The 19,989-nt window shown below is 40.6% G+C and overlaps 1 protein-coding gene across 1 annotated transcript in view; it reads right to left on the bottom strand.

Annotated features, from left to right (window-relative positions):
• The window catches only part of ERC2 (ELKS/RAB6-interacting/CAST family member 2), a 610,694-nt gene that overhangs the window by 58,300 nt on the left and 532,405 nt on the right, over nucleotides 1–19,989 (bottom strand). The window contains exon 12 of the mRNA XM_060164014.1: nucleotides 7,281–7,441. Coding sequence (XP_060019997.1) covers nucleotides 7,281–7,441 — 161 coding nt within the window. The remainder of the gene's footprint in view (nucleotides 1–7,280; nucleotides 7,442–19,989) is intronic.

Below are 19,989 nucleotides of genomic sequence, written 5' to 3'. Positions count from 1 at the left end.
TTCCCCCCATCATCACCCCAGCCTGCTGTCCTGCTTCCCCAATGTGAGTTGGAAGAAGCACCTGTTTGCCAACTGCCTTCTATTTAACCAAAACTGGTCCCACCATTACAAGACTTAAAATTCTTACAACAACATCCTGAGTTTTTCACTAGGAGACAGTGTGATGCAATTTGTCAGTGGTTAAAATCATAGAATGTAGTGTCAAAAAGACTCTGAGTTCCAGGCCTCTGAGCCTCAGTTTCTGCATCTACACAGTGGAGGTAATTATACTCCCCATCTCACAGGAGGTGACATACTTAGCCCCTGCCTGACATGTAATAAGCACCTAAGAGTTGTTCACCGGTAATATTAATCCCATTGGCCAAAGTCTGCATGCAGTAAATAGTACATATGCCTGGGCTGGTTTAATTCTCTGAAGACACTTTAATCAAAGATAGTACAATCCTTAGGGCAGGGAGAGTCAAGGGTTCCTGATTCTACCTGACATGAAATTTAACCACTGATTCTTTCTCTGTAATAGTTTGTGAGACACATCTTTGCTTGGCTCATATATTTCACATCTGAAGGGTTTTATGAAAAATAAATGCAATGTACAAAAGTACAGGAAAATTCGGTTGTGGTCCTATCAGAGAGGACAGTGTCTTAAACCAAGCAGTCATTTTCGGCTTTTGGCAAAAGTTCCTCCATTCAAATAGAGTTCCTTAAGAGAAGAAACAAAGAAGATTCCAGCATCTCCTAAATATTATTCATGTTCCAGATCACTTATTTAGCAGATTTACTGGTACAATTCCACATTGAAAGGAATTGTGGAGATCATCCCTCTGTCCCCTTCCTGGGGATGGGAATTCTCTCTATAGCACCCAGAGCAGGTGATATCCCCCTGCACCCAGGATTTGCTGACATACCTCAGGAACAACCTCAAAAGGCTACAGAATTCTGACTGGTACAAAGCACTGAAGGAAGGCCTTCCTCCCCTTAAAGGATGATTGTGCTGTAGCACAATCATCTGAGGCAGCATAAATCAAGTCCATTTCTTTTCTCTCATTTCACCCCTTTAATAGCTGAAGGGAGAATCTGCCTCTTGGTCTTCTGTAGACTAACACTCCTCACCCATCAGCTATCCCAACCATGATGAGATTTTTCAGCTATTTCCAAACCTGTTCACTCACCATATGACTCTCCCATAGTTTACCAACACTAGTACCCAGAAATGAACTCAGATATATACTGGATATACGTGCATGCAAGTATATATCTGTTAGAAATACTATATCTAAAAGTATAGTCGCAAAGTTATTTTTAAATGCTCAGTGAGATAACATACCAGTTGTCACTTTCTTTCCATACTTTGTTTATTTCAGCAAAGACGGCTAGTTGCCCCCAATACCCCACCACCCCTTTCCTTCCTTGGGTTCCCTAAGTGTTAGCTGGACATAGAGCCACCCAGCTACAGTCTGCATTTCCTGCCTTCTTGCATCTAAGTGTGACCATGTGACAAACAATTTCTGTTCACTTAGAACCCTGGCTTAGATCGGTGCCTAAGGTGTAGAACAGTCCTTGCAAGCAATGAATGCTCAACAGCTATTTATCGAGTAAACTGTTAAATGACTCAGATGTTCGTGGATGGTATGTGCAACTTAAAGGGCAAGGAGATTCTCCCTTCTCCTTTCTCCTGTCTGCTTGCTGGAATGTGGATGGAACGGTTGGAGCTGAGGCAAAAACCTTGTATCATGAGATGGACACCTCTCATGTACAGAGAATAGCAAAGCTTCAAGGCAGAAGGAGTGTGGGTCCCTGGTGACTATGCAGCCACTTGTATGAGCTTCTGGAATGTGGGGTTTTCTGTTCCTCGCATTGAAGCTAATTAGACCATTCCACTATTCTAAAGGTATTTTCTTTGTAGTTAAGTTTTGCTTACCCACTTTATGTACAGCAAGCCTTTTCTCTTCCACTAAAGGCCCTAAGCCACAACTTCAGCGTTACAAGAGAGAAACAGAAATTTTGAGTGGTCAGCTACTGTCCATCACGTGACTGCCTGCAGCTCAGACCACAATTGCTGTTTAATAAGCAGTTCTTCTCTCTGCCACCCGTCCTCAATCACTGCAGGTATCTTAGAAAGCTGAGGCAAGCTTCACTAGTGTTTTCGCTGACTCAATTTACTTTTAGAATTTAGCAGGAGGTAAATAAGGACAGACAGACTGGGACATTCTAGGACACATTATCATAGTATTTAATATATAGTCTAAATTGTGCATGCCAAGGTTTTTCTAAACAAACCATTCATTGATTAGAGAAGGAATTGCACTGTAGCCGCCTCCCTATAAAAAACTGTTGAAAGCATGAGGTCAATTGGAATTTGAAGATGGGATCAGTGTATGCTAATTATAGTCAGTTTACCTAACATATTAGTATGTCACACATTATACGTACATGACTTCTACAGCTTATAAATCACTTTCTCGTAAATGCATAATTTCATTCAATCTCCATAACATCTCTTGCAACTGAGTTCATCAATTTTAAGTAACAGTTGCCCTCAAAACTCCTCTCCCAGGCTCCATTTATCCTGTCCAAATTACCAGGCACTTAGGATTCCTTCCTAAAGATATGTGATTTGTCTTTTCTCATGTTGGCATGAAGTAAAGAATAAATTGATTTTATCATTTTCTGCACCATGCTTCTCCTTTGAAGGGTACTTACCTAATGAGTGGCTCTCTCAAAAGAGATCCTAGATCAAAGAGGCCAACAGGATAATGCCTTGGAATAAGCCGGGGTCTTACCTCACTGTAAACTTCCTAAAATAGCCCAGTGTATACAAAGGCTTCTGAGGCTATCTAGAGAAGATGTCTAAAATGCAACAATACCCAGTAAATTAAGATGGATATCACAATGTCATCAGATGAGATAAAGTACAGAGGTCCCCTTAAAATCTTTACATAAGTATGAGAAATCACCTCAAAAAGTCTAAAACATGCACTTCAAATTACGTAACTTTTAACCAGCTCTCAAAACCCTTATTCATTCAGTGTTTAATACTAAATGGAACATATCAGTTAGCCTGCCTGTCTGCCTGTTAAATTACTATGCTAGTTTAAATCGTCTGAGCAAATGCACACAGACAGATTTTAAGTACAGTATCTCATGGCCTTCAATTCCTTTTAGCTACAGATATCAAATTCACCTGCCACAAATTAAATAATTGAGCTTTGGTTACTGGAATGTAAGCTCATTAACCGGCATTAATAAAACCAAACATATAGAATGATGTTCTTAATATTATTTTGATAAAACCCTTTAAGTAGAAGCAAGTGTAACAAAGATGAACCATTATGAAATGTTTTAGTAAGAGGTTTTAGATTTTTTTTAAGTAAAAGCATAATCTTATACACAAGGGAAGGAGAATATTATGTTCTCGTATGAAAATGTATGGTTGGGAACTGTTAGTTCCTTCCGGTGTGGGAATAATGACTGGCAGTTAGAATACAAAGCAATGAAGATCAAACTGGAAAAGGGCATACTGGGGGGAAGAATGCTACACAAGACAGAGTCAAAGGCTCCCTTTGGGCTCAGTTCCTAAAAGGCTTCTCAGACTATAGGGAGTGACAGGGCATGTCCCTTTTTACCCCAAATAACCATGACGGTCCTTACCTATGGAAGCAGATTTCTAAGTGGGATTCCAAACTCCTTTGGTTCCACAAGAAGCTACTTTATTCATCTACCTATTCATTTATTTACTTATTTATTTGTTCATTCATTTCCTTCACTCATTTTACTAAAATGCAAGCTGGATAAGGGCAGACATTTTTGTTTTTCCACCTAGAACAGTACCTACCACATAGTCGGTGCTCAAGAAATATTTACAAATTTTTGAACTAATTCATCCTTTCATTCCTCAAATGCAGGATTTATAAAATATGGAAGTACAATCTAATTTTGTTAAAAAATAGAGAGCATTTGTAAAGGTATATACCAAAATGCTACCAGTATCCACCTCTGCATGGTAGGATCGAGGTGGTTTTGTTTTTAAGTTTTGCTTCTCTGTTTCTTTCTTTTTTTTTTTTTTCTAAAATGCACACTTTTACCCAAACAAATATCTAAAAGGCTGGCTGTCCTGTGGATGGGGCTCAGGTGAAATCTATGTAGCTCTGAAACAAAAACCAAGACAAGTGGGACGATTCCATGGAAAGCCACTTCAGTTCCATCTAAGGACAAATGAGCTACCTGCATGAGCTGTGGAACATGAACCACCACCTTATGAGCCCGTGACTTCCAAAGGAAGTGGTCTTCACCAGGGCCTGGTGATTTCCTTATTAGTCATTATGTGGACAGGAGTCTGGCTTACGTAGGCTGGAAGGTTGGACCCAGCTGCTTTCCAATACTAAAACTCCGTGCCATTTAATTTTGCAACGAATTTAACAGACACCACCTCTTATTTCAAAATCCCCTTTTATGTTTCAAAGCACTTTTACATATGCTGGTTTACATAATTTCAGTTCAGTATTTAAAAAAAAGAAATCCTGTCCCTATAACAATTCTATAGAGTAGGCAGAGCAAGTATTATTACCTCCATGTTACCAAAGAAAACACTGAGGCAACCAGAGAGTGATCTCCTTTAATGTTATGGTTCAGTTATAAGACCACATCTTCTTTCTCTTGACTCAAGGCCCCGTCCCTCTTTCCTCTAACACCACAGAGCCTCTCCCTTGCTACCAGGGCTGGGAAACTGGGTAGACTTGCCTAAAGCTGCTTGCACAATGCCTGTCAGTTGAATGAAAACCAACAGCGCCTGGCACAGAGTGACAGCGGATACAGTGATACATCCAGCTGACTGCTCCCACTAACTTACACTGATTTGGTTAATGCCAAGTAACCAATATGTCAACTCAGCTTAAAAATCAAGATTGACCAAACCATTGGGTTGACTTGAACAGCTGAAGAGGCTGATAAAGCTAATTGGGGTTCTCAGTCAATGTAACTGCCCTGCACCTGTGTCCCCATACTCCTGGGAAGAAGCCCACTGTAAGTGGGGCTTCTAGGCCAGTTAAATAGTGAATGAGGTCCATATTGGGCTTAATGAAGCAGGGCTTTGTTACTTTTACCAAAGGAATTAATAGGAATTTTGTATTTATTTTGCAGTGGCAGCAGATTAATAAGCACTTGGGCAATAATGTGGCAATTCACCAAAAGAGGTCTTAGTGAGGTGCTATCTGAAATCATGAAATTAAGTAGGAAAACATACGGAAAAAGTTTATATGTTTTAGAAAAATAAACCCAAATTTTAGATAAATGATACTCTTCACAAAGTATATTAAACAAATGACATATTTTCATTGGCTGATAGCGCCATTCACACACATATATCATTTTCTGTGTGCCAAGCCCTGCTCTGAGTGCCTCTCCTCACAACCACCCCACGAAAGTCATCATAGTTGGAAACTGGAGGGTCAGCGTTGTTAAGGTCATTTTCCCCCAAGTGACACAGCCACCAAGTGGAAGCAACAGGATTTCAACCCAGCTCTGATGACTCCCAAACCAGCATGCTTCACCATTACTTGTTCTCTCAAAACATTGAAAGTATATGCTCTTTTTATAAACAGGAAATAATGAAAGTTTCCTTATAATGGCATAATAAATCACTCCAGGAGCTGTAGAGTTAACTTGGGAACAGCTGCAGAACAACGAGAGAAACGAGGCTGAACTTGACACATAACAACACACAAGGAGGCAGAAGCCGGATAAGTGAAAGAGAAAGAATAAAGGCTGATGGAATCAATGTACTGGTATTATTAATAAATTATCGATCACATCGATAATGTCACAAATGCTTGAAATACTTTTCTTCCTAAGTACATAAAATCCAATCTCCAGCATTCAATCTCTTCATTGCTTCAACAAACAATTACTGAGCACTGTTCTAGGCAGCATAATTACTGAAGTGACTCAAACAGACAAAAGTTCTGGACTTGGTGGAGGTGACATAAGCTCCATGAGAAAATGAGGTAGTAGAAAGGGAGCCTGATTAGATTTTGGTTTTAATCCTGGCCAGATGTCCTTAAGCAAGTTACTTGAAATCTCGCTGAGTCTCAGTTCCCTCACCTCTAAACTGAGGATAATAATATCTGTTTTTATTATATCATCTTTTATTAGGAAAAATGAGAGTTTATAAGTGGAAATAAAACTACTTATTCTTTGGTCTTGGAGAAACTGAGGTAGTTGACGAGGAATAAAAGTTTTGTCCTCGTTATTAAATCCTTCAAAATATTTCATTCCATATTTTCCATGATCTAAGCTTCCTGGGTTTAATGTTAACCATGTGTAAGACTTGCAGGGTCAGGATAAGGTTATTCTTCCATACCTAGCCACCAATTTCAAAGTCTATGTTACAGGCTTAAGATGCCATAATTCTGTACATTTCCCCTTACTGTGGAAGGAGGTTGGATTTAAATTATATTTTAGTGATTATTTCATTTTAAAACTTACAGAAGGAGATGCTGCTTCTTGCCTATTTTTTCAGAAACAGATCCACAGCAATTGATTACCTCTAAAATCTTTGAGTAATTACCTTTACTATGATTTTCCATGGTGATATTGTTTCATTGTAAGAACGAAATAAAAGCTAGGTGAAGACAGGTGTGTCACAGGCCTACAGGAATGACCACTGCCCGACAACCAGCTGTACCTTATTGATTAAATCAAAGACATTTATTCCAGTCTCCCCTCAGCCCTTACCTACCCAAGGAGACAGGGGGGCAGGGGGATTTCCAAGCCTGTTTTTATCGGCCCAGCAAATCAGAGTCCTGCTTTCTAAACAAAGAGGTGCCAACCTTGAGACTCTATGAACACCAACACAAGCCAGGCATTGTACACAAGTGAGAAGAATATAATTAGCAAAGTTATAGTCACAATTAGGAAATACCTCCTCAGAAAAGTTTCCACTTAACTCTGAGCAGGACTTAAATTACCATTGTGCTTAACAAGGCCTCTGTCCCTTGGCCAACTCAGACCTTTTCGGCAGATCTATTAGTGCCGTCCACAAAACACAGAGGCACAAAACCTCATGTTGGATTTTTTTTTTTTAATAACAGATGTGAGACATGTGCAAACTGGGACGTGGAAGCTATAATTCAAAAAAATAAGAAGCGTAGTCATGGAAATAACTAGTCAAGTGTTAGCTAAATTATTATTTCTCCAAGCTTTCTTCCTCTTCTCTAGCCTTCCCTTTCTCATCCCTACAGAGAAGTCAGAAAAGAGAGAGTAGGAAAGCAAAAATGGGTACTCACTTCATCTCCAGGATCTCCTCCAGCTGTTTTCTCCGCTCTATCCGGAGGTTGGCCAAGTGTGCTTCTTTTTCAGCCAGAGACTGCTGCGTGGAGGCAAGGCGAGCCTTGGTGGCGTCCAGTTCCTGTCTGGTCTTCTCCAGTGCATTCATCAGTTCCTCTATCTGTAAAGCACATGGAACACAGTGTGTTATTTCTCCTCCATTCAAGCACAAGGCACTTCGTGCTAGACTATGTTCTGACAATAGACACAGAGGAATCAAAGCCATCCTTGAACTGGGCATTGTATCTTGGCATCCACTCTTTCTTTGTCACTAGTTAAAAATAAATATTTCAAACACAAGAAGTGTCCAAATTTCTCAAGGTCCTCATTCAATTGGATTATCCACTAACTTTTATAGAAACTATTTAATATATTTATTAGAAGTGGAGGGAGAGTGGCTTGACCCAACTTCAACCTGTTTGGCAAAAATCTCAGATACTGCCTCACTTCAGTTGGCTGAAGGCAACACTCAAAACGCATTTTGCCCGGCACAATATACTTCTGTGTGTAGGCCCCAGAGTATTCTGACAGGAAGTATTTCAAATTCATTCATGTTTTAACCTATCAAAGCCTTGTTTGGCAAAAGCGATTTGGTGTCCAAAGGGCCTCAGGGGCCTCCCTCTCACCTCACCTCCCTGTTTCACATTCAGGAAGCAAGGTTTGGCCAAAGGTAAACAGAATTCCAGCCACAAAAGGTTCAAGTTTGGTTTGCCCCTGAAGTTTGAGAGGGTTCTAAACTTGAAATAAATGACATGTAACTTTTATAGGGTGCTAATACACCATAGAAATAAGCCAGACTATCAAATATACAGGGTTTTCAGCCAGGTCCCAAAAAATTGGACCAGGGAGCCCCCAAGGCAAGGCCTTATCCTCCCCAAACCACGGGAGGCTTTTAAAAGCCAACACACAACAATAAGGGCTGATGTTTATGGTTTTGTTCCAGAGACTTCCGTGGAGCAAGCTGGTGAAATGCCATCTCTTGCACAGATGCATGCTGCATCCACCCTGCTGATTTAAAACCATGGTTTCAGGAAGTTTCTAGGTTCCAGGGTTGATGTTTGGGTCACCCCTTCCAGCTGAACTTGGCAGAATGGGATCATCTATCACCAAAGTCAACAGAACGCCCTTCAAAACTTGTCAATGATATGTTAAGTTCCAATTCATAAAGACTTTCTACACAATTTCTGCAGTTTTACATGGAATGTATTCAGAATAAGCATTATAGTTCACATCCAAGGTAAATTACAGGATTTTAAGATTCAGGAAACCCTCCATTTTGCCCTGATAGAAGGAGGAAACTTGATGGCCATGTAATGTAAATAAAAGCCCAAACCAAAACCAGTTTAAAAAGCAAGGAACATAAACGATAACCTATGAAAGTCACAGAATTACACATGTTTAATTGTAGAATAGCATTATTCTTTAACTTCAGAAATATACAAAATTTAAAAATTAAAAAGCAATTAAACTTTTTAGTTTCTCATATAAGTTCACAGAATATCATAAATATCTAGAAGCAATACTTGATGAGGCTGAAGCAGAGGTGGTTTTTCTTCTTCTTTTACTTTGTCTTCTTTTTTCCCCTACTGTTGATATACTCAATAGCAGTGTTGAAAAAATATATATTAGTATTATGGTCATTCCAAGTGTGCCAACTCAGACAAAGTCTGCCTGACCCTCCATATGGGATGGCCTTTGTCCTCACGACCCCGTTTCCTTTCATAAATTGTTCTTTATCCCAAATGTACTATTTATCTGAGAAGAGGGAGAGTGTTGAGGATTCTCACCTGCTGAATCTCTTTCTCATGAATTGAACTGACCTGCTTGCAATCTACAGACACAGTATGCTACTCAGCTGGGTTTCCAAGTTCTTAGTTCACCTGCCACCTGACTCCTTAGGGCAGGCACTAACTAGTTTTATATTAACCCAACTTTAACAATTACACCTTAGAGTAATGACTTGCAGGCTTCCCTGGTCATTTCAGCAATAATCACATGGAGAAAACCTGGACACCTGAGAGATGTAATGCAGACTTTCTTTGACTGATGGAGATGCTTTTGGCTTCCAATGTCAATAATTCTTAGTTTGAGGTGAGACTGCTATTTTCAACACCTTGGAAGCAGAATCTCAAAATAGCTTCCCAGGCCAAGCCTTTCACTCCTAATTCACCTGACCACTGAGGACTGCACACTGGACCACCTGGGGCACTGGCCTCAGATACACTGTTCTAGTCTTTGCACAGCCACTGTTTCTACCTGTAACTTTGTGCAAATAAGCACTTGATTCTTGGCGTCTCAGTTTCCCAGATGATGCCCATGGTATCTCCTGTGTTAGATGTTCTAGAGTTCTGCAAACTGTTTCCTTTACTACCAAAACAGGAGCATTAGAAAGCAAGAAGTGTTTCCCCCACCAATGGTGGCCATCAGGGTGGTCCACAATATTCTAGTTCCCCCCTTTCCAGGCACATGGTAGGACAACACTTCCCTCTCCCTTTAAGTTGGGTGAGGGTTTGGCCAAGAAAATCATTGTCATTTCCAGGTAGTAGCAGTCAACCCCAGCCTTCCGTTTTCCCTGCCATGATGAGCATAGAAGCATGTTTCAGATGATGTCTCCTTCAGCCTGAGTCCCTGAGGGACCACAATGAAGCCCAAGGCCAACCCACATCACATAAGCAAGGTATGCACCGTTGTTGTACTACACCAAGAGATAAGGGGCCATTACCCCCAGCTTGACTTGGGCTGTCTTGACTGATGAACTGTCACACTTCTTATCAAGTGCTCTATAACACCTGCCTCCATCTCCCCCCCCACCCCGCCCCACCAGTCCCCTCTCATCAAGAGGAAGTGCTTCTTATTCTTGCTATGCCATGGAAACTCTACCTTTGCAGGCCACTGGTACCTTCCTTCTTGCCATATGTCTTTTCTTAATGTGTAGTCTGCACAGCTAAACAGTTCCCCAACTTCTTCCCCTCATTTGAAGGAACATTTTAGCTGGCTATGTATATGAAACTTATGCCTTAAAAACTACCAGATTTGAATCATGTCTCCATCACTCACTGTATGACTGACACAAGTTCCTTCATCTCTTTCAGCTTCAGTTTCTTTATCTGGAAACAGGAAATTATGTTGCTTATTCTATTAGATGTTTATGTATAGTAAGTGAGATGATGTAACCTATACATCATTTATTCTAACTGATATCAATAACACTTTTTCTTATAATAAGGTACACTCGTACAGAATCTAAAAGACACAGATATGAAATTTTTAAATGTTTCTTTTTATTTAGGTTAAATGACATTCTTTTTAGCTAAGATCACCCAAAATCCCACCACATGGAGATAAACACTCTAAACAGTTTGTTTTAATTTCCCCATCTCTCTCTTTCTCTATTTGTGTGCATGTATAATTGAGATGCTATATATAATTTTCTAAATAGTTTTAAATAAATGTATCATTAGAAAGTTCTCCTTCTCATTAAATAGTCTCTCTGAAACATGGTTTAATGGGTGAGTGGGGCTGTATCCATTCCCCATTTTCCTAAAAGCCAACCCTTCCCTTGGGCTCTCCGAAGCTCTCCTAAATTAGTAATCTATCTCCCCTGTTTCTTTTGCCAATTCTTCACCTTCCTGCGGTCCATAACTAGACCTTTCCCCTTATGACTCTGTCCCAGAGACATTTTCCTCATCCATGTGGCTCCTCAGAAGGAGGATTGAGATTTGTCTCCACAGCTCTCAACTCTGATACTTTTCCACCCTTTGTCTCCTTTTATTCACTTAACATCGTTCACATATACTGAACCAACCATTGATTACTTCTGTTTGGATGTCATAATATCATTTTAAACTCACAATGATCCATGCACACATAACTAAAACCAAATCCCTACCAGCCCTCCCAGCCCTTCCAACCTGCCACTCCCGAACACATTGGTAGCCCTGACCTTTTCTCAGTCACTCATGTTTAAGATCTCAGAACCCCATTTGTCTCTTCCCTCTTTTATTTTCTATTCATCATCAAGTCTTGTAGCTCTGTTTTAGGAATACTTCTTGGACCCATCATCCCTTTCTACCATGATTTTTGATGCTTCAAGCTTGGATCCCTTCCCTTCCCACATTTCTGATAGGATTGAAAATAAGTGGGTGTGTTTGTGTGTATTCCTAGCCTTTGTCTCTACCCCTACCCTAAATAAGGACATGGCTTTGCCTCATCAGCTTCTCCCCTACCACAGTTATCTCTCAGCCAGTTCTGTGCCTGGATTTTAGGAAATGGGTAGCAGAGAGAACCTGTAAAACTGAGTGCAAAAGTATAATACTTTTAAGGGCAGGCTACAATGATTTATATAATAAAAAGGAAGGAGATACAAGTGAGAAGAGAAAGAGGAATAACGAGCCTGGAGACTGGGGACACAGAGGTTTTGTTTTGTTTTAAGGGCAGAATAAGATAATTGAGAAGGAAGAGAAAAAGGGAAGGGGAAAAAAGTTGCTAGAGTTATTCCTGGGGTCCCTTCAATGTTTTCCAAAGATACAGATTGAAGGTCAGACTTCCCTCTTGATTTTTTTCAGCTGTTCTGACTGTGTGTCTCAATGTGACTTTGAACTGGGCCCTGTGGATTTGGGATTCAAAGACGTCTAACAGGATTTACTGTTACAACTCATCTCCCTACTGTCAGGAAAATATGCCTAAACCATCAAAATTTTGTCAAAAATATCAATTGTTCTGGTTCCAGTATCTCAAGGGGCTCCTGAGATACCCAAAGTAGTTGTCTTCAGACTGTGTACCCTAGTGCACCAGGGGTTCCAAAAAGGCATCTGGGGGCTGATAGACAGATCAGTGGCGGGGGAGGAGGAGTGTGAATGAGCAGAGACCTCCGTCCACTATCTCACATTCAAAGGTACTTGTTCTACTTTGTTTTATAGATAGCATTCCACTTAAGATTTCATTTGAATTTTTAAAATTTTAAGTACTTTGAAACACTGAGAATGGTTAAAATCATGGATTATGAAAGCAGACTGTACTAATAATACCTGCTTTACCACTTTTTAATTATAGAGCCTTGAGAAAGTGTCTGAGTTTCCTCATCTATAACAGTGGTATGTCTCATAAGCATTACTGCAAGTATTAAATGAAGCAATCAAAGTAAAGCTCTTAGTTCAGGGACTGGCAAATATGAAAACACTTAGTACATTCTTAACGTAAGAGATAAGCACAGCATAGTGGTTACAAACAGAACTTAGGAGCTAGCCTACCACTAACTATCTGTGTCCTTCTGAGTCAGTTATAAAAGTTTTCTGAGCCCAGGTTTCTTCCTTGTGATGTGGGAACGTAGCTCAAAGGGGTTCTGTGAAGATTCAATGGGTTAACGTGTGTGATGCCCTAAGAACAATGCCAAGTACTCGGTGCCACAGAAGTGTCAGATCTTGTTAATAAAGTGCCAGGAAGTATTCAACCCATTTTATCTTTGCTTATTACTGAATTCAAGATTTTGTGCTTGGTGTCACCTACCGTCAACCACACACACACGTACACACACCCCTGGACTGCCCTATACCAACCCCTCCAATTACTGAAATCGCCTCTCCTTTAAGGCTCTGCCACAGGGCCCTGGCCTCCTTCACAGGTACAGTGATTAAATCTGGAGCTCTGAAAACAGGCAGACCTGGATCAAGTTTTGGCTCCACCAACAGGATCTCTGTGACCTTAGGACAATATTAACCCAATGCTTCCTAAACTCTGTTTCACCTTTGAATCCTTTAGAAAGATTTTTAAAATCCTGATGCCATGGTAACACTCCTACCAACTAAATTAAAGTGTTTGAGGGTAGGAGTCAGGCATCAGTATTTAATTAAAGATGCAGATGATTCCAAAGTGATGCCAAAGTGCAAACTTATCTGGGAACCCTGGACATTTGCTGACCTTTCTCTTAGCCTGAAGGTCCTCCTCTATAAAATAGGGAGGAGACAGAAGCTACCACACAGGATTGGCATGAGTATAAAGGGAGATAATACCCATAAAGCATCCAACCCTCTCTGCTAGAAACCCTGGAAGTGTCCAGTGTGTGACAGTTACCGGTGTCCCTACTATGGGTTCCTGGCCACATGATTTTCACCCAACCCAAGTGCCTTCAGTTCTTACCGTCTGCACCTGACTTTCTCCCACCTAATTAAACACCACTTCACATTTCTGCACAACTATTTCATGTGTGTGCTTAGTTGCTACAACTGGATTGTAATCCCCAGAGGGCAAGGACCACATCTCCGCTCTCTTTGTGGAAGGCCCTTCATCCCCGACACAGAACCAGTGTCCACACTCAATAAATACCTGAGGAATGAGAGGAAGGGGAATGCAAAGATGTGATTCTGAAACACCTTCCTTTGAGCCACTTAGTGCAATGATGGATGAACTGTAAGTCTGAACTTGATACTTTCCTACCCCATCCATCAGTGGTCCCCTTGCCATCCTCACCAAATGCCCTTCAAGTTCTTGCTCTCTGTTTGCCTCAAGCACCTTCTCTTTGCTATGGGGACAAGAGGGCTCAGTTACTCAGCCCCTGAATGGATGGAACCCCTATGCTCAGTGCCACCCCATCAGCCACCAAGAGCACCCAGGAACCCGTGAGTTTCTAGGCGGCACAATAAAAATGTCCCAGGCCTTGAGCTGGGGTCGAAGCACGCAGCTTTTAATCCTGCTCTGCATTCTCCTCGCTTTTTGCCCGGGACCTGGGAGACGGGCAGTCCTTTCATCATTCCACCACTTCGTCTCACTGGGCGTCTCCTACGTGCCGGGCATTCTGCTAGACGCAAGCAACAGGCTCATCCTCAGAAGCTGTCTGGTTTGGCGGGCAAGCTTGAATCAAACAACGTTTTAATTACAATAGTGATATAAAAAAAAAAAACCCGTTAAAGGAAAGGACTGAGTGATGAGCAAGAGTTAAACCAAAGCCAGTCTTGCCCGAGGCCTCACGGCCCACCTCCCTAAGGCAGGTAAGTGGGAGCGGCCTGCTGAAGAGGAGGGAGACAACATGTGCTGGGGGGCCCAGGCTGGGGGCCATGTGGTTCTGTTCATTAGGGAATTGCTACTTGAAGCATCACAATGATTAAGAGCCAATAAACACTTCTGAGAAGTCCAGCAGGAAAGCAACCCAAGTGTCTCTATTCAACACAGCACTTGCTTATTTTGGAAGCATATCTATTGATAATTCACCCGACAATAATATTTCCTGGGGGTAAAAAAGTTTTAGAAAGGCTGTCTTATTCCTAAAAGGCCATCCTTGATGAAAAGAGATTCACAGCAACCTCAGAAATCTTCTATAATACTTAACATGTTCCACTTAAAAGAATTTCCTAAAAGGTCCCCAAATATGGTAAGACTGGAATTCTGATCCTATATCTAGAAAACTAAGATTACTTTTTTTTTTTTTTTTGCGGTACGTGGGCCTCTCACTGTTGTGGCCTCTCCCGTTGCGGAGCACAGGCTCCGGACGCGCAGGCCCAGCGGCCACGGCTCACGGGCCCAGCCTCTCCGCGACATGCGGGATCCTCCCCGACCGGAGCACGAACCGGTGTCCGCTGCATCGGCAGGCGGACTCTCAACCACTGTGCCACCAGGGAAGCCCTAAGATTACATTTTAAAATATATATTGGTTTGGTGTTACATATCTAGAACATAGTAATTAAAGGTTTCTTCAAGCTAGATGACTACTTGGTCTCACCAATTAAACTAAACAAAAACCCCTAAGTAATTGTGTGTCGTTTCTGATTTTATTAGTCATCCTATGTGGCAGATTATAAAAATTCCCTTATAAAATGGTTAAGGTACAAGGACTATTCCAATGTATTTGAATAATTCTTAACTCTGTACACTTTAAGAAAAATGAAGCTATCAAACGAATTTCTAAAGAGTCTAATGCTTACACCCAGCTCTGGAGAAACTGTCAAAACTTTTAAAGTGAATAGTGGAGCTTTAACACAATAAAATAAAAAACCTGTTTAAGACCTTAAATCATTAACATGTGTCGACTTAAACTTACACATACATTTGTGTTGTTTAACTAAATATCTGAAAACCAGCTTCTCTCTCAGTTATCTGCCAAGAGCCCCACTCCCTGTTCTGTGTGTATCTTCCTGACACGTGGCAACATCCAGTGCTTTTCAAGAGGCTCACTTGGCAAGAGCTGATCTTCAAATATTTTGATAAAACAGTTTGTTTCTTAAATTATATGTCAGTACTGAGTTAGTATCTATTTTGTGTTAATGATGTGGAATTTTAAAACAGCTTTTAAAACCATATGTTAAAAAATACACAGGCTCTTCTGCCTTTCCCCTTAACCATCCATCCTACTTTTCTGTCTTCGCTACACCCTGAGTGCAAGAGGATGGTAGTTTTCGGTCTGCACCAGAACACAGAGCCAAGGAAATCCCCGTATCCCAGGTTACAGCAAAACTGGAATGTGAATTGGTCCTGTGGGAATAGCTGGGACTTGGCCCAGCTCTGCTCTGGGCACAAAGGAGGTCACACTAACATCAGAAGGTAAAGATAAACGCTGAAACCCTCCCTCCTCAACAGCAACAACTTCTTAGACAGTGATGCTGTGGGCCGAAGGATCCTTGTTAAAACAAGGACTACTAATCTTATTTTTCCAATTACTCTTATCTGACATTTCTATCTCCACCTCCCTCCCACCTCCCCACTGCTGCCTTAGAGTGACACCTTTTGGAAAAGGTTGAAACTGAAAATCCCCAGATTGCTTTCTGCCTGGACCTGGCTACCCTTAAGATTGTGTTTGGGATTTGTTTTCTCCTCACTGAAGTTAAACTTCTGGGAGCTTTGCTTAAAAGTGTCACCTCTGATCCTTCAGCTGCAAACAAATACCCACATCAAGTGAGGGTGTTTGGGCTTGAGCTCTTCGATTCTGACTCCAATTTAAACTCCCCCTTTTCCCCCTACTCCCCCAAGGCTTACTGACAAAATTTCACATCACAATAAAGGATGGATGGAGAAGAAATGTGTAAAATACATACATTCTGACTGAACAGATTCCGTGCTGGAGTACAGATGAGTAACAGTTTCTCCAGAAGGCCCTTGAGCACTCTTCATTCCAGATCGGATTTGGCTCAGTGGAGCCTCCCTGAGAAACAGGCTGTGAATATACACTTCTGTGTATGTCTGGTGTAGATACTTACTGAGCAACTGGGAGGCATTTTTACTTTACGTGTGCACAGTTCTGCAGCACAGCAAAGAGCTGGGTTTTTTCCCTAACAGAGTCTCACATTCTTGAGAAGCAGTACAGAGAGTGGCTAACTGTGTGGACTCTGAAGCCAGAGGGCTTAGGTCCCAAACAAGATCCAGCCACATGCTGACCGTGAAAAAGGTACTTGAGCTCTATGTACGTCAGTTTCTTTCTCTGTAAAATGTGGATAACAGCTGCACCTCCCAGAGTCCTTGTGAAGAATACCTGACTTACAATAGTTACATGCTTGGCACACAGAAAGTGCACAGTAATCTGTAATCATCAACAGTGATGTTAGTTTGAACACTAGTTCTTACTTTTCAGCCTATGAGAGGATGAGTAAGCAAGAGAAAGTGCTGAATTTCCATTTTCTTACATTTTCAGAAAGACAACACTTTTCACCTTCAATGGAACGGCGAAATTTTTTACTCAGAAATCTATTTATAACAAACCAAATTAATCACCCACAAAATATGCTAAATTCCAAACACAATTATAAAGGAACTCATGAAGATATCAGAGCAGCATGGTCCCATAAAACTTCCTGCAATGATGACAAGGTCCTAACATGTACTTTCCAATATACATGCCACTGCTACATGTGGCTACGGAGCACTGGAAATATGACCGGCACCACTGAGGAACTGAATTTTTAATGTTATATAATCTTAATTAATTAAAATTTCAATATCCATATGTCTAGTGGCTACTGTACTGGAAAGAGCCAGAGCATCAAAATTTTACAACTTTTATTGTCCAACGGTGATGTTTAGAAATTATTTCAATTTTTGTGGAAAGTGTTTCTTTTTTGAACATATGAGAAAAACTTTCTAAATTCCTTTACATTCAGTGTATCTTATGAATTAGCATTTGACCCAGTGATTTCACTTTAGGAATTTATTCTAAGGATATAATAAGGGATGTGTCCAGAGAAATTTATTCCAAGGATATAATAAACATATTCATCAGTGTTGTTTATAAAAATCAGAAAAATTATGCATGTGTGTATATACATATTATATGTATAGATATACACACAAACATAAACACAAGTACAAACATATACAAACATATACATATGTACCCTCACCTTTCAAAGAAATTAGTTAAATAAATTACGGTGTGTGTGTGTGTGTGTGTGTGTGTGTGTGTGTGTGTGTGGGTATGTGTGTGTAAGTGTTGCAAAGAAAGTGGATAGTAAATTGCAGGCATCCAATTGTTGAGATGTTGGTCAGACATTAAATACTAAATAGAAAGATTTAATGGAAAAGAAAGATGTTCATGAAATCCTAACTGAGAAAAGCAGGTTAGTAAATGATAAATACAATACAATCCCAACTATATGTAGGTTTCTAAATGAATATTCATAGAAAAAAAGACTAGAAGGAAAGGCATCAAAATATGCATAACAGGTTTGTTTCTAAGCTTAGAGATTCCAGGTAATGTATTATCTTCTTCTTTGTACTTGTTGATGCAAATATGAATCACTAATGTAAAAAGAGAGTAAGTTTCAAAAATTGCAACCATAGCTCTGAAACAGAAACAGACTCACAGACATAGAAAACAAACTTGTGGTTGCTAAGGGGGAGGGGAGGTGCGAGAGGGAAGTATTGGGAGTTTGGGATTAGCAGATGCAAACTATTATATATAGGATGGATAAACAACAAGGTCCTACTGTACAGCACAGGGAACTATATTCAATATCCTGTGATAAACCATAATGGAAAAGAATATGAAAAAGAATATATATATGTATAACTGAGTCACTTTGCAGTACAGCAGAAATTAGCATAACATTGTAAATCAACTATATTTCAATAAAATTCAAAAAAGTTTTTTTTACAGTTGCAACAAAGGAAGGTCTGCAGAGAAAGTACTTCTGCTCCCACGGAAAAATTAGTTGCTGGTAGACCATGGCCTCCGAAGGATAGTAATAAAGCAGAAATCCAGAGCAGGGTGGGGCCCTCTGGTGGCAGCTATGGTGGCAACTACTGTCAGCCAAAATAACCTTAAGACAGGCCACACTTTGTAGCATGGTTTCTTTGCCCCGACAGTCACTTAGATTTATGCTGATTATAATCCGGGTTCACCAGGGAGTGCCTGAGTGTTAGTGACTCCACAGCTGTCAACAGCCATTCCTGCCACCTCCACCCGGCCCCGCAATGTGCTTGAATGTTGCTTCATTCATTTCAACTTGTTCCCTAATAAAGTTCCTATGCATTTTCAAGTCCAGTATGGTGGCTTGCTTGCTTGTTTTGTGCTTGTTTAGCATTTTCTAATTTTATTATTGTTATTATTGTTTTGATTCTGCAGCACTCAAAATAAAGTGGCAGGCCCTGCAAAATCAGAACCATTTGTCCATGCCACTTGACCACTTCTATTAGCAAGGTTTATTCATTCCCATTCAACAAATCAGGGCAATGCTTTCAAACAGACCTTCTTTCTTGTGGTGTAAGGATAAACTGAGGCAATTCCAAGGAGGAAAAATGAAAAAGAAAGGAGGCTTCTTTTACTCCGAATTCTCCTGCTGGCTTAGCTCTGCAGGAGGCACCTGTTGATGATGGCAAATTTCAATCAGGCCAAATGAGGCCTGCCTCCAAGCCCTTTCCTGATCCCCTCAGAATCGTTGCGCCGCAGTTCCATCTACCTTGAGCAATAGGTAGTGGCCTCCCTGTATGTCAAATGCATCCTTGAATGGGTCCATCGGGGCATCTTCGCAAACACACAGTAGATTGTCAACAGATGATTGTGGGTGGGATGCAGGGAGGGAGAAGAGAAAAGAAGCCATGCTCTAGAGAGGTAATCATTACGTCTGATTTAAATAATGTGGTTTCCTAAATCCCATTTGATCCTCACTTACTCCCAAAGGAGCGTACCACTTAACTGATGGATAACTCAAACTCAAAAAGGGTAAGGGATTGACCCAAGAATTGCAGATGGCTTACTCTTTACCAGGATTTGAATCTGACTGTCGAGTACAAATATAAGGGGACAATTGTTAGAGGGAACTACATATACTGAGAGGATCTGGGAGGAAACTCTGGGCCATGAGACCCTCAACAGCAAGGAAAGACCATGGCTCATTCTCCTCAGTACGCCCAGGCCTGAACACAACATCTAACATACAACAACTGTGTGCCCTATGCTTTATTTTAAAAGATATAAAATTGCATCTCAAAATGTATATGCCAAATACAGTGAAATTTCATTAACTTGATAAAAGAGCATTTACTGAAAAATCTATAGCTAGCAGTTGTGAAAGACTGCTTTCTCTCTAAGATCAGAAGCAAGGAAAGGATACCTGCTTTCACCCCTCTTATTCAGCATAATATGTGAAGTTCTAGATGCTGCAATAAGGCAAGAAAATAAAAGGTGCAAAAATGTCAAAGGAAGTAATAAAACTGCCCCTGTTTGCAGATGAAATAACTGTTTATGTAGAA

The sequence above is a fragment of the Lagenorhynchus albirostris genome, chromosome 10 (assembly GCF_949774975.1).
Source record: "Lagenorhynchus albirostris chromosome 10, mLagAlb1.1, whole genome shotgun sequence".
NCBI lineage: Eukaryota > Metazoa > Chordata > Mammalia > Artiodactyla > Delphinidae > Lagenorhynchus > Lagenorhynchus albirostris.
The sequence above is the reverse complement of the archived record's forward strand: the minus strand, read 5'-3'. Positions and strand labels throughout refer to the sequence as shown.